General features: G+C 41.4%; 2 protein-coding genes across 2 annotated transcripts in view; both read right to left on the reverse strand.

Moving 5' to 3' along the window:
• The window catches only part of LOC134851547 (paraplegin-like), a 215,967-nt gene that overhangs the window by 55,700 nt on the left and 144,222 nt on the right, over positions 1-16,045 (reverse strand). The window lies entirely within an intron of this gene.
• LOC134851548 (uncharacterized) overlaps positions 1-16,045 on the reverse strand; it is an 85,556-nt gene that overhangs the window by 10,539 nt on the left and 58,972 nt on the right. The window contains exons 2-3 of the mRNA XM_063867678.1: positions 1,262-1,383; positions 767-943 (exon numbers count right to left, since the gene is read on the reverse strand). Coding sequence (XP_063723748.1) covers positions 767-943; positions 1,262-1,358 — 274 coding nt within the window. The 5' untranslated portion in view covers positions 1,359-1,383. The remainder of the gene's footprint in view (positions 1-766; positions 944-1,261; positions 1,384-16,045) is intronic.

Below are 16,045 nucleotides of genomic sequence, written 5' to 3' on the forward strand. Positions count from 1 at the left end.
GGACATTCACATCTAGAGAATCTTCACTTCTAAGGATCTTTCATCTGATATGCTCAAATTCTTGAAAACTCATAAAAGTACTAACAAGTAATTAGTTTAGGTCCGTTTCAGGTTGTAATTATTTAGAAAAAAATCGGGTTCCTGGTTTCCCTCCTAATTTCTGTCGGTTCAATTTTCTTTTTTATACGCGATTTTTTTAAAATCTGGTAGGGTTCTTTTTGGTTTAATTTTCAAAGCATGAGTTTCGTTCCAAATCAAACAAACTTTACTATAACTAAAATTTCACAAATTTGTAAATTTACCATGTCTGACTGAGTTTTTTTCCATTTATTTTTCGTTTGTTTTTTTGATTTGTCTTTTTTCTTTCACTATTTGTAGCGCTATTTGTTCTTTGCCCAGAGGTGCGAAGCGGAGGTTTGCTGCACTTGCGGTACAACACAAATAAGTTAGCGGACGACACAAAACATGGCAAGACAAAACATGGCAAGTTAGCCGACAAAAAATGAGTCAGAAAAATCCCCAAAAAATGGCAATTTTTTCCCCATAAAATGGTGCAAAAAATGGCGAGAGAAAATGGTTACGTGGTAAAACGTCGATAATTTTTCTAGATAATTCTTTCTAAATCCAAAGCACGTTTGTATATTCTACCTTTGACGCTTGCATATTCTATCCCTAACCTAACTTTTGTTGCGGGGAAACCATGGAATCCAAAGTTTATTGACATGTTCGGAAAAAGGTCCGGCTTAACAAAAACAAATAAACAAACCCAGTTTCATCGAGTAGTTTGACAATGATATCACCTTGCACGTCTTCAACACTTCAAAGCAGAAAACCAATATTAAAAACTGGATCAGCAGAATAAACATGGGACAGTTGAAGTTGTAGTTAGACACCAGATTCTTGTTCATGAAGGCCATAGCACCAGACATGAAGGCATAGAAGCCTGAGTTTAGGCATCGTCATAATTAAATTACAGGAAAAAATAGATACTTTAACATAAACTGACAGAAAAATTATTGCTTTTTTTAAGCATTAATCATTATAATTAAACGTTTCAGTTATGCTTTTATATCTCACAACAATTTGAAATCTTTCAGCTTAACTTATGGCGGTTTGTTGCATGGAATTGCTGGAAGAACCATTGACAGAACTTGCAGCAAATGAGATCTCCATAAAATGTGGATAGTTATTTTAAATTGAAAAACTCAATTGAAAAATTATTTCATTTCCAACAGTCATTTCTAATTTTGACGATGAGTGCCTGTGGCTAGCAGAGATCGCACTACGTCCGAGTGCAATCCCAAGAGGCTCGACAATGCTGGCAACACATGCCACTCGTTCCCACTCGACTCTGTCATGTTATAGCCCCATGCAATAAAACCTGAAAAAGACATCGGATCATGAAAAAAGACATGGAATCTCACAGTCCCCAAATAGACCGAGCTAAGAAAAGACAAAATACGAATTCTGGTTACATGTGTTTAGCGCTGCGTGTAAATTACTCCATTCTGACTGTTAAAGTTACCAAGTTAACCTCCTCTCCCTTAAATTTGAACCAAGTTAACATCTTTCTTCTTAACCGATGGGGGGAATTACAAATATTTTAAATGTCTTAACAATTTAAAAGATTTGAAAACAGAAAACTTCGGTTCCCCGAATCAATAAAACTTTTGAAATCAGAGATATGCTTGCTATTTTTTGCAGCATTACTCCAGTAACCTACTAAGGAAAACTGGCTCTTTCTATAATAGAAACCCCAAGAAATTGAAAAAATTAAATTATGTTATTTGTTGAAATCGCAAAAAAGATAATATAATTATAATTTAATTTCATTTTATTATCTTTTTGGCGATTTCAACAAATAACATAAAGGCGTTACGATAGATTTTCAGAATGCCAAAAACATTGAAATTTAGCCGTAAAACAGGACAAGACCCACAAGGATCCAGACGACGCCGCCTTCCAGTGGTGGATCCGACATCTTGGCTTGTGTGTGTGTGCCCTCCGAGCGGGACAAGCGGGAAACGCACGAGTTATCTGTGCGGCAAAGAACACACAGGGTTTTCGGAACGGAAGGGAACAAACCGGGAACGGCGAGGACCCAAAACCCCCCGGAATACCAACAGAGTGGCGAAGACCCAGCCAGTCAGAGCACCTCTTACAACAACATTGTGGCCAGAACCTCCCCCAGGTTCGAGTGTGTCGGGTTTTTTGTCGCTGACTCGGGACTAGCCCATCTGGGTCAGCTAATAACGAGGGCCGGAGACGTTGAGAAGAATCCGGGACCCACGCTGTGCGGAGAATGCAGGAAGAAAGTAACAAGCAACAGCGTGAAATGCACATGGTGCGAACAATGGATACACCAAGGATGTAGCGGTCTATCCCGGCAAGAGATCCAACAGCTAGCTAAAGCCAACAGATATGCATTTGAGTGCACCAAATGCAGTTCCGCTCTGTCGAACCCTAACAGAGAGTTTCCCGAGGTTGAAACGAGGGGAGAAAAACCCTGCGAAAACCCCGCGCAGGAGCCAAAGGAAGCAAACGGAACAGACACAAGGGTACCAAGGGAACAAGCTCCCTGGCCCCACCTCGACCAGGAGTCAGCAGAGGGTGAACCGAGGGGAACAAATACCTGCGACAACCCCGCGCAGGGCCCAACACTGACAAACGAGCTCCCGCAAAGAGAGGAACCGAAGAGTCCCTGCCTCCATCCCGGACAGGAGCCTGAAGAAGAAGAAACCAGGGGCATAGACAGTTGCGAAAACCCCGCGCAACATCTTCTGCGGCAAAAAGACTCGGACAAAGGGGAGAAAACAAGGAGAGGAAAAATGAGACGCCCCACTGAAGAACACCGGGAAGCTCGCAGACAGAAGAGAAAACAAAGAAGATTACCCACTCCCCCCGAGGGACAGCCGAGTATTACGGTAACTGCATGGAACCTACAAGGGTTATCAGTCCACGAAAGAAACAGAAACCGACTGAAGAGAGTAATTACGTATGCACAAGGCAAAAGATGGGAAATAATCTTAATATCAGAGCTTCGATCAAAATCGAAAGGAGTGATATGGCTAGGTGAAGATAGTGAACAAACAGCTGTTATACACTCCCAACGTAGCGGTATAGTTCTCAGTGGCGAGGCCCTCAAGTCCTGGATCAGCGAAGGCCAAAAGAAAAGTTTCTCGGAGCGCACTACCGCCATAGAGGTACATGGTATGAAAATTATATCAGTTTACCAACCACTTTGGAGTAACGGGGTCGAAGGAATAGAAGAATATAGACACTGCCTAGAAAATGAAGTAGCCCGAACCCCCAAGACCAAGGTATTAATAATTGGAGGGGACCATAATGCTCACATTGGAAGGGAGAGAGCCTGTGAAACAAATGGAAGGTATGGTCTAACCACGCCAACAACCGAAGCAGGAGGAGACCTCCTCGATTGGTGTGTAGCGCACGATCTCCAATGGATAAACTCTTTCTCTAACCTTAGGAAAAGGGGAACTTGGTTTAACCACAGCCACCGCAGATGGTATGAGCTGGACGGATTTATAATGAGGCGAGGAGAAAGGCACAGGCATGCAAAAAGGATACAAATTACCGAGGAGCTAACGCTATCGGACCACAAGCCGGTATCCCTCCACCTAAAAATCCCAAAGAGGTCCAGACCAACAAGAGTAGCACGGAAACCAGCAATAAACTGGGAGAAATTGAGTACTGAGCAGACAGCTCTAAAATTCCAAAAGGAGACCGAGACAAAGGAGGTGGACGAGGATAGCTCATGGAGCGAAATAGCGACAGCGCTAACGCAAGCTGCATTAAAGGTATGTGGAAAGAGAACCAGGCAGATAGCGAATCCGTGGACGATCGGCCACGAAGATGAGCTGTCACAGCTCCATAATTCCATAGCTTCGGCCGTGAGGGATAGAAACGAATCCTTAGAGCAAGACCGTCCACTCCAAGATATACTGCGTAATAGGGACAACCTTAGGAAAGCAAGGGCTAAAATGAAGGGGAAGCTGAAAGAATTAGAACGTGAATGGTGGGATAAAATCCTAGACGAATGCCAACAGGCCAACATCAAAGGAGATATGGGCACCATGTACCGAACACTACGCCAATTAGGCGGCAGAGATAGGAAACCGGATACTGGCACAACACTCACAACTGATGAATTCAAAGCCCACTTCGAAGGAGTATCGAAAAACCGATATGAAATCAGCCCTCAGCTTCTAATGGATACTGTTGCACGTATGGGGGATCACAGAGCGGAAAAGAAGTATATCGAAGAAAATAACCTGCTAAATGAGACCCCATCGGATAAGGAAATACAGGACTGCATCAGTGAAATAAGGGAGTCCGCGCCCGGAAAAGACAATGTCCGCATAAAGTACATCAAATTGGCCAGCCCACATATTAAATCAGCAATAGTGGCCATGGTTAAAAAGATGTTCTTATTCCGCGCCCCGACATGGCACGAAATCCTAAAAAACGGACAAATAGTACCCCTACATAAGAAGGGCGGAAAAAATGATGTAAACAACTATAGAGGAGTCTGCCTATTGGCCATGGGCAGCAGGATCCTGGCAAGAATTCTGTCCAAAAGACTAAGAAAGTGGACAGAACGCCTAAATATTCTAGATGACAATCAAAGCGGCTTCAGGACCGGAAGGTCGACTGCGGATGCAACACAAATCCTGGTCAGAATAACAGAAGACGCAGACGATCTAAAGAAGAGGCGAAAAATCTGGAACCTGCCTCAAATTGAACATACTGACCCTGAAGCAAGGCTTTTGGACCTACGTAAAGCGTATCCCAGAGTGAACAAACCAGCTCTTTGGGAAATCCTGCGAAACTACGGGATGAAAGGACCCTTCCTAGAATCCCTAGCAGATTTACACGAGGCAACCAGTTACCAAGTGAAAGGGAAGGAGGGAGATAGCGAGGAATGGATCCCAGAACGGGGTCTCAGGGAGGGTTGCTCGACATCGCCATGTCTATTCAATATCTATCACCAAGTGGTAATGCGCATAGCGGAGAATGAACGGAAAAAGATATCAGACGCGAAACATGGACAGACGGGCATAAAATGGCGATGGATACCAGGCAGCAATATACCGGATATAAACAAGATCGAAAAGTCAAACAGCGAGACGCAAACTGTTAACATAACCATATCCTTGTTCGCATTGACTATCATCGGCGAGCAAAGAGAGCTGGAAGAGGGCGTTAACATTATCAAAGAAGTCATGGAGAAATTTGAGGAAAAGAACAACACAGACAAAGAAGAAAAGGCTTTATTTGGATCAGAAGAAGCAGAAGAAATACGCATGTTGGGTTGTTGGCTAGGTCCCAAAAAAGACCTAATGAATAGAAAAAAGCGAGCTGGATACCTATGGGCAAAATGCCGCTCGCAACTTCTGAAAAGTAAACTTCCCAGAAAGAAACAAGCACAAGTGGTGCAAGCATGTGTCGAAAGTGGGCTCCTATTCGATTGCGCTACTCGGCCGTGGTATAACCAAGAGATCAATAATATTCAGTCGTGGATAGATAAAAGGTATAGATATCTCTGGAGTAATAAAAAGGGTCCACCGCTGAAACAAATGCATTTTGAGGGGGTTAATATGCAGGACATCCGGAACATGTACGACATAAGATCATTGAGATGGAAGATCGAGAAACGTACATTAGAGCGGATAGGCCACATATTAAGAATGAGCAACGCAAGGACGGTTAAAATGGCGGTGTTAGGGTGGCTGGGCAGCCTCGAGGAAATCCAGAAGCGACCAGGTTACAAACGGAAAACCATTTTCTACTGGAGGAAGTTGCTCAAGGAGGCCGGAATCAACTGGACCGAAGCCCCTAAATTTGCCTTAGACCGAAAAGAATGGAAAAGAAGAATCAAGATACGCATGGACCACTTGGAGAAATGGGAGTACCAACAAGGGAATCGCCATGATGGGGAAGAAAAGTTAGAGAAGAGGAATTTCGATCTCCCCCCGACGAACTTACAGTGTGACATATGTGAAAAGGTTTGCAAATCGGTAGGGGGACTAAAGATTCACATAAAGAGAATGCACACCGAAGCCTCGCACTCTTTCACGTGCAGTCGTTGCCAGAAAACATGGAAGACAGAAGGTCCATACAAAAATCACGTCAAAGTCTGTAACCCTCAAGAAGCTGAAAAACCCAGAAAATACATAGCAAAAAAGAAGGAATGTAGCAAATGCAACAGGACACTGTCGGCGACAAACATGGCCAAACACACAGACAGATGCAGGGGGGAGGGCATGGCTCGAACGAGCCGAACGCCTAGAAGAAGAAGAAGAAGAAGAATCCGACATCTTGGGCCCCACCAAGATGCAAATGGCGTCAAGCCCCCCCTCCCATTGGGTCGGGAGAAGCTCAGAAGTCTCCGGGTTTTCGGTTACGGAGCGTCTGAAGCCGGCCAGGCTGCTCCGTCTGCTCATCCTTATACTACTACTCCGCTCCGGCATTAATCCAAACCCTGGTCCAGGGCCTTACTTTTGCTCCCCTTGCTCTTTCCGCATCAAACGCACCCAGCCCAGTGTCTGGTGCCACATCTGTGGTTACATTCACCTTAAATGTAGTGGTCTTACCCACCTTAACCAACACCACACTGACTACTATTGCCCTACCTGTACCTCTACCTACATTTTACCTCCCCCAGGCACCAGGTCCTCTAACTTGACCACCCCCAACTCCCAAACTTGTTCAACTTCCCTAACCGCCCCCCAACCCCACCTCCCTAACCCCCCTCCCCCTCCCACCCTTCCCACCTCCTCGAATAATAATTCCTCCTCCCAAAATCGCGCAAATCGTAATCGTGTAAATAGTGTAAACAACTCAAGTTCAAACAACCATTTTAATCATACTGCTGTTAATAATGTAAATAGTTCACCACACCCCGCCAAAGGCCTTTTAAAAATCCTTCAATTTAATTGCAACGGTATCTCCGGAAAAGCACCCGAAATTGCTGCTTTCTTATCTCAAAATCAAATTCATATTGCTGTCTTCCAAGAAACTAAATTAAGAAAGAAATCTCGAAACCCCTCACTTGGCTCACACTACACTTTAGTTAGAAAAGATCGAGAAAAAGAAGGGGGCGGTCTTCTCATAGCCATACATGAGTCGATACAATACGAAGAAATAAATATTAACAACGATGGAACACTAGAGGCTATGGGCATATCAGTGGTAGCCAGTTCATCCAAGCTTCGTATTTATAATTTCTACATCCCCCCTCGCTCGAGCTGTCCCCCTGGTTACTCTGCGTCCCTTGCCGAACTACTTGAACCTGGGGACGCCTTAGTACTCGGGGATGCCAACGCACATTCACAACTATGGAACTCCAACATCGAGGAAGATCAACGCGGCTCTGTACTTAGCAATGAAATAACCGAATCCACCTTTGCACCATTAAATGATGACACACAAACCAGAGTCCCTTTTAACTCAGAAAACCAACTCTCGTCACCAGATATTTCCCTCGCATCCCAATCGCTCTTACTCTCCACATCATGGACCCCAATTAAATCTCTAGGATCAGATCACCTACCCATTCTTCTAGAACTACCCTTGGATGATTTTATAAATTTTTCACCTAAAAGGACTTTTATAAATTTTTTAAAAGCAGATTGGATCAAATTCACAGAGGAAATTGAGGAGGGTTTCTTTTCAGCGGTTCCACCTTCCGGAGTTGCCGCCGGAGAGAAATTCTTGAGGGACCTGGTGCTCAGGGCAGCACGCCACCACATCCCCGCTGGCCGTATTCGCCACTTCACTCCCTCTTTCCCCCGAGTCCACTGCCCTTGCCGCCGAAAAAGATTTAAGCCGACAACAAAATCTCCCCCCAGAAGTCATATCCCAACTGAACTGTAGACTCATGAAACAGACAGCAAAGGACAAAGAAAATAAATGGCGAGAATTCCTCCGGACTTGCGACTACCACACTGGTGCCAGAAAGTTCTGGAAAGTGGTACGCTCCTTAAATGGATCTAAGCCCGTGGCAGGAAGACACCCCATTACTTTTGGTTCTAAACCCATACACTCACCTCGTGATATTACCAGCTCTTTTAACAAACAATTCACCAATGCCAGACCCCACGCCTCTGACAAACTCCTTCGTATAACGAGAAGAAAAATTGCCAAACTACCGCTGTCAGACAGCCCAATTTTTACCCCTGAAAATACTAAACAAGCCATTGCAGACAGCAAACCATCGCGAGCGCTAGGTCCCGACGGCCTTTGTAATATACATCTTAAACATCTCGGCCCACTTGCTACTCAATACTTAACATACCTTTTTAATATCTCTTTGTCCGAAAACATTATCCCCCAAATTTGGAAAAATTCAAAAATTGCACCGCTTCCAAAGCCCAATAAGGATCTTAAACAATCAACATCTTACAGACCTATATCCTTACTCTGCCCAGCAGTTAAAATTCTGGAGAGGCTCGTTCACCCCATCTTTACCAAACATCTCCCCAACGCCAAACACCAACACGGCTTCCGCCCTTTTCACTCCACCACCACAGCTCTCTCCACTCTCGAATTTTACATTTCAGACAGTTTTAACCAAAATCGCCCCCCTAAACGTACGGTACTGGCCACACTTGACTTATCTAAGGCTTTCGACATGGTGTGTCATCGCTCACTTGTGGAACTCGTTCATGACACTCCCCTCCCAAGAAGTCTAGTCCGCTGGCTAAGTAATTACCTTAATGGTCGACAGTCTGCCACCTCATTCCGTGAACACACATCCCCTCATCGAATAATCCACTGTGGCGTACCCCAAGGTTCTGTTTTATCACCCACACTCTTCAATTTTTATGTCCATGATGCACCGCCACCTCCCGATAATGTAAACCTTGTTTCGTATGCAGACGACTTCCACCCCTTCGCAAGCAGTTCCAATATTGATATCGCCTCAAACTCCATCAATAGCTACCTAAAAAGGCTCTACGATTTTTTCACCTCACGCAAACTAAGTTTCGCGTCCTCTAAAGGATCAGTTACACTTTTCTCCTCTTATAACAAAGAATTTAATAAAACACCTAGTGTTCTTTTAAATAACGAGGCGCTACCCCTAAACAAAAATCCAACAATCTTAGGGGTGACATTTGATCCAACACTTTGTTTTGCCACTCACTGCAAACAATCCGCTGAAAAGGCCAGACGCAGGATCGGAATCCTGAAGGCATTAGCAGGATCAACCTGGGGTCACTCCAAAGAAACCCTCCTCCTAACTTTTAAAGCTTTAATTCGCCCCATACTTGACTATGCAGCCCCCGCATGGTCCCACGCATCAAGTAACACCTCCATAAATTGCCTGCAGGTTGCCCAAAACCAATCCCTTCGCGTTGTTACTGGATCAAATCTAATGAGTTCCACTGCCCACCTGCACAGTGAATCTGAAATCCTAACGGTCAAAGACCACCATACCCTTCTGTCATCTCAATTTTTTATCTCTACCTATCGTCCCACCATCCCATTAATTTTATACATTCACATCCCCCTCCTCCCCGTCTACTTCGCCCCTCAATTATAAGCTGCTTCAAAGAAGACACCCAGAAAATTTTAACCGACTTTTCAGTCTACGCAAACCACCCTCTAGTTCTGGACGACCGAGACGAAGTCTCCACTTTTATTTTTAACTACTACAAACCAATTTTAAAAGACAACCATACCTCCCTTGTAACCAAGTTCCTAGCCGAAACCCCTCCGTCTAAAGTTATTTGTATCCCTCCCCCAAAGATTGACCCCTCTGAAAAATCTCTCCCACGTCCCACGCGCTGTAAGCTCTCCCAACTCCGGTCTGGCTACAGCCGGCTCCTTAACACTTACCTATCCCGCCTCGACAGCTCCATCTCCCACCTTTGCCCAACCTGTTCCCTTGCCCCCCACACAACATGTCACCTTTTCAACTGCTCCCAAAACCCCTCCCCACTCACCCCAGCAGACCTGTGGCTTCGGCCGGTAGAGGTTGCTAAGTTCCTTGACCTGGAGACAGAAGAGCCCAACCCGACCCGCGTGGGCTAACAACAACAACAACAAGGCCCACAAAAAAAGTTATGAAAAAGAAAAACTTGGCAGGATTCATCAACCTAATAACGGATAATTTACATCTGAGTAGTCCCTTTCGTCACACCCACCCAACCTTGCTGCATGACCCACCCGCCTGGTCAAATCCTTTTCTGCGAAGGGGGAATGGAAAACCTTCTTGAACGCTGTCATTTGCCACCCACGTGTGCCCTGAGGGCATGTTCTCAATCATAGAATTGTATAAAAAAAGAAAAAAATCGCAGCCAACTTTTGAAAAGAATGTTCATGAAGTCTTTTAATGCTTCCAATACTTGGTTCGGGGTCTTGGATGTCCCCTGATGGCACCACAATTGTCCCAGGGAGCATTTATACGGAAAACGGCGAAAAATTGAACTCTCAAAAAGATGCAATTTTTGACCGATTTCAAAAGTTTGACCCTCTATAATAACTCAATCGGCTACGCGAAACCAGTTTTTGGTGTTTCATTTTTGGTTAAAAAAATATCAGCAGCTGAAATTTTTGATCACAATGTTTGATTGGATATATCTAATTTACAAATGCAAATTCTGATATTATGCATTAATGCGCAGAACTGTACCAGTTGATGCTCAGGAAACGTTTATCTATAAATCGCATGTAGTTCCGGCTACACTAACTCAGTGTACTCAAGGTAGCTTAAAAGTATTTTCGAGAAATACTTAATGAATTAACAACGTCAATAAACAATTAACATTGAATCAACTCGAACGAGAAAATAAACTCCACCTAACAAAATATCAAATGCGACGAAAAAAAAACATGTATAAAATCATTCCCCAATGGTTTTGCTGTATATCAAGATGTTCCACAGTACAAAGACTTGGAAGTCTTTTTAAAAAGTAACCCCCTAGTGGTCCCTGCAAACGATAAAAAGCAATGTAAAAATCAAACCGATATACTATTTTATTCATTCAACGCGGCGAATAAAGATTCTCGTTCCTGAAATAGTTTTTTTGCAAAGCCGAGGACGACAAAATTTATTACATTAACTTAGAAAATTCCAGCTGATATTATCACTGACATTTACAGCAAATAAATTTTTAATACAAAAACGTTGTCCGCCTAGGGCTAACGCTGGGCTCAAGGCCCGTAAGTTGTTGACCCAAGATAAACAAGACTGCTCGTAACAGGGCAAAGTCTTGAATGTTCCGACTGTCCATTAACTGGTCTCGAATAGTTTTTGGTTGAAGACAAATTGACAAAAACGTTTTCGGTTGAAAATAATAAGTTTTGAGTGTTAAATTCGACTCCTGTAATGTTAATAAGATCAATTAGCTTGCCTCAATTCAATTTAGAACGATTTGTAGTGCGGGATAAAAAGAAGATAAGAAAAAAAATTTGTAGTGCGGCGACGATTGTAAGAAAAACCAACTGGGCTTATACACTCCTCGCCTTCTTCGAGAGTCGGAACAACAAGTACCTCCTCAAGTTAGCTCAATTTATTCAATTAAAGAACTGAAAAGACGGCAATAAACTTCACTCTATGTGAAATTTGATTCAATCAACGTTTTTTTAAACAAATCTTTTATCATTTTAGTCCTTATAGCCTCGAGCTATCACATGATGTACAAATTTTGGGTTAAAAACAGTGCACACAAAACAATTGTATCAAAACAGGTCATGAGCCGACAAACCGATGCCAATATACTTCAAAGTAAGCATACATTTTGGGAGGTTGCATCTTCTCAAAATGAAATCCTTGTCTAAAAAACACTTTCTTAGCACCTGCGGGCTTGCAGTTTCAATCAAGTATAAACTATCAATTTTCTAATTTTGGTTTGTTCTAACAAGCCATCCAGAGTTCGTAGAGACTCGCAATGGGTCGACCAACGTAATGCGGTTTAAAGGCTAGCAGCCAAACGATCAAATTAACTGGTCACATGCAGAAAATAGATCACATGGATGGGTCTTAGCATCCCAGACCACAAAGTGACTACTTGAAACTTGGCTGATACGTTTATTTCATTACTAATGTTTTTGTTCTGTAGAGATATGCCCTATCCACATTCCCAACTCCTCATATCCTGTAAGCAAAAAGAGATGTTCTTAAACCAAAGTCAGGTCATATCTGGAGAGCTAAAAATTAAAATAAACTTATGTAAAAGTTCAACGACCGACCATTCTTATTTCTTGGTCTTCGTTGCAGAAGGAGCTTCTTCACAACCGGGAAGGGTTATCTCGTAAGATCCCAGCCTTCCTGATTTGCAAAAAAGGACAAGTAACGATTGTATCTAAACAACGCTACTTTCTGGAGGGCTTTTGTTCTTCGGGTCATTAATTCTCTCGTTCGATATCTTTTCGCAGTTTTTATTGTAACACTTCTGCGATTGTTCTCGTTGTTCTAACTTTCGCGAGTTTTCAGTTGTCTCAAAAATATCTGATTATAATGCATTTTTTTTTTCTAATTGAAATAAAAAAAAACATTTCTTCAGTAAATCCGACCTTCAGGTTTTGCTAATAACGCCCTATTTTGCTATATTCGATGTACCGTGCCTTGTGAGTTTTTGTTCCGACCAGTTGAAAAATGGTGAGGAACTTTGTACTCGGTGTCTTAATTTTTTTGTTTTTGTTTTCCACGCAAAATCAGGTAACACAATCAATTATCGAAATGGGTCGAATATATCATATTAAAGCCCTTCCAATCGTGATTCGAACGACATTAAAAATTTTCTTCTGAACTTTTTTCACGGTGTCGAAAAAACCGGATTTAATTCTCGATTTTTCGTCTTAATTCTAGCGAAAAAAGCAAGCGAGCAGGCTTACAACAGCTAAACTATGCCTAATTTAAGACCTTTAAACTTAACTTTAAGAAAGTAAAACCAGTTTTCGGAATTTTAGGCTCCATTTTCAAAACCAAAAATTTGAAATTTTTTTGCAAAAAAAATTTAAAAAATTTTTTCTAGTCATTTTTCGGCAAAATTTTTTGTCTAAATTGCCTATATTAGTATGACTGTCTAATATGTCTAAATTTTATCTTTACGTCAGACCCTTTTATCACGTCAAGCAGAAAAAACTACACTAAATTGAAAAAAGTCTTAAATTGTAGTTTTCTAAATTGTACAGTAACCGGCTATCCTCGTTTTACAATTTGCCTACGATTCTGTTCTAATGGCACATACGCCCAAGACAGCTAGCTCAATATAGTGCACCATCAAAATGATACAATGCCATGAGGCAGAATCTACAAAACACACATAGAAGGAAATTTATCTGCATCAAACCAACTCACTACGTGCTATAAATGGCATCATAACACATTGATATAGCCTCTCAATTTTTTCCTTAATCGGCACCATGAAGAAATAAGGAAGATAAAATATCTAATCTAATTTCTAGTGTGTTTTCAAATTTAATTTTTTTAAAAAGGTGCTGGGACGCAGGAACATGCTGCCACGCAACAAACTAAAACTAACCTAGGCTCTTTAACCTTCTCCGGAACCATTCTAGCTGTTATTGTACTGAATATTGAAATTAAGAAACTGTGAGTAGATTGAACATAGAGTAGGCTACAAGTTTCTTCGCATTATCACCAAACTTCATACTTGATATTACCACAAAACTTGAAACTTCTTCCTTGTCTCTTCCCCAGTCGTTTTCAGTTTTTTATTCATTGCGGTCTTGACTGAATTTCGATGAATTACAAAACTCTTCTAAAGGCTTCTGAGCCAATGTCCACTTGAAACGAGCTGTATACCCGGCTTTTTCAACATTTTTTCATAGTCGTACATCCAAGCAGTAATATTGGCTCTGAAACATGGCCTTAGCCTTTTCCAGCCCATATATTACCTTCATTGGAACCTTAAGTATTTCACATGTCATCTCGTACAGATCTAAGCCTTTGAGACAATTCCATTGAAAAATCAGAATATATACAAAATAGAAGAAGAAATTGAACTCTCAAAAAGATGCAATTTTTGACCGATTTCAAAAGTTTGACCCTCTATAATAACTCAATCGGCTACGCGAAACCAGTTTTTGGTGTTTCATTTTTGGTTAAAAAAATATCAGCAGCTGAAATTTTTGATCACAATGTTTGATTGGATATATCTAATTTACAAATGCAAATTCTGATATTATGCATTAATGCGCAGAACTGTACCAGTTGATGCTCAGGAAACGTTTATCTATAAATCGCATGTAGTTCCGGCTACACTAACTCAGTGTACTCAAGGTAGCTTAAAAGTATTTTCGAGAAATACTTAATGAATTAACAACGTCAATAAACAATTAACATTGAATCAACTCGAACGAGAAAATAAACTCCACCTAACAAAATATCAAATGCGACGAAAAAAAAACATGTATAAAATCATTCCCCAATGGTTTTGCTGTATATCAAGATGTTCCACAGTACAAAGACTTGGAAGTCTTTTTAAAAAGTAACCCCCTAGTGGTCCCTACAAACGATAAAAAGCAATGTAAAAATCAAACCGATATACTATTTTATTCATTCAACGCGGCGAATAAAGATTCTCGTTCCTGAAATAGTTTTTTTGCAAAGCCGAGGACGACAAAATTTATTACATTAACTTAGAAAATTCCAGCTGATATTATCACTGACATTTACAGCAAATAAATTTTTAATACAAAAACGTTGTCCGCCTAGGGCTAATGCTGGGCTCAAGGCCCGTAAGTTGTTGACCCAAGATAAACAAGACTGCTCGTAACAGGGCAAAGTCTTGAATGTTCCGACTGTCCATTAACTGGTCTCGAATAGTTTTTGGTTGAAGACAAATTGACAAAAAAGTTTTCGGTTGAAAATAATAAGTTTTGAGTGTTAAATTCGACTCCTGTAATGTTAATAAGATCAATTAGCTTGCCTCAATTCAATTTAGAACGATTTGTAGTGCGGGATAAAAAGAAGATAAGAAAAAAAATTTGTAGTGCGGCGACGATTGTACAAACCATAATAAGAATCATAAAAGATGTAAGATAATAAACTTAAAAATTTGTAGTGCGGTGAGGATTGTAAGAAAAACCAACTGGGCTTATACACTCCTCGCCTTCTTCGAGAGTCGGAACAACAAGTACCTCCTCAAGTTAGCTCAATTTATTCAATTAAAGAACTGAAAAGACGGCAATAAACTTCACTCTATGTGAAATTTGATTCAATCAACGTTTTTTTAAACAAATCTTTTATCATTTTAGTCCTTATAGCCTCGAGCTATCACATGATGTACAAATTTTGGGTTAAAAACAGTGCACACAAAACAATTGCATCAAAACAGGTCATAAGCCGACAAACCGATGCCAATATACTTCAAAGTAAGCATACATTTTGGGAGGTTGCATCTTCTCAAAATGAAATCCTTGTCTAAAAAACACTTTCTTAGCACCTGCGGGCTTGCAGTTTCAATCAAGTATAAACTATCAATTTTCTAATTTTGGTTTGTTCTAACAAGCCATCCAGAGTTCGTAGAGACTCGCAATGGGTCGACCAACGTAATGCGGTTTAAAGGCTAGCAGCCAAACGATCAAATTAACTGGTCACATGCAGAAAATAGATCACATGGATGGGTCTTAGCATCCCAGACCACAAAGTGACTACTTGAAACTTGGCTGATACGTTTATTTCATTACTAATGTTTTTGTTCTGTAGAGATATGCCCTATCCACATTCCCAACTCCTCATATCCTGTAAGCAAAAAGAGATGTTCTTAAACCAAAGTCAGGTCATATCTGGAGAGCTAAAAATTAAAATAAACTTATGTAAAAGTTCAACGACCGACCCTTCTTATTTCTTGGTCTTCGTTGCAGAAGGAGCTTCTTCACAACCGGGAAGGGTTATCTCGTAAGATCCCAGCCTTCCTGATTTGCAAAAAAGGACAAGTAACGATTGTATCTAAACAACGCTACTTTCTGGAGGGCTTTTGTTCTTCGGGTCATTAATTCTCTCGTTCGATATCTTTTCGCAGTTTTTATTGTAACACTTCTGCGATTGTTCTCG

The sequence above is a fragment of the Symsagittifera roscoffensis genome, chromosome 7 (genome assembly GCF_963678635.1).
Source record: "Symsagittifera roscoffensis chromosome 7, txSymRosc1.1, whole genome shotgun sequence".
NCBI classification, from domain to species: domain Eukaryota; kingdom Metazoa; phylum Xenacoelomorpha; order Acoela; family Convolutidae; genus Symsagittifera; species Symsagittifera roscoffensis.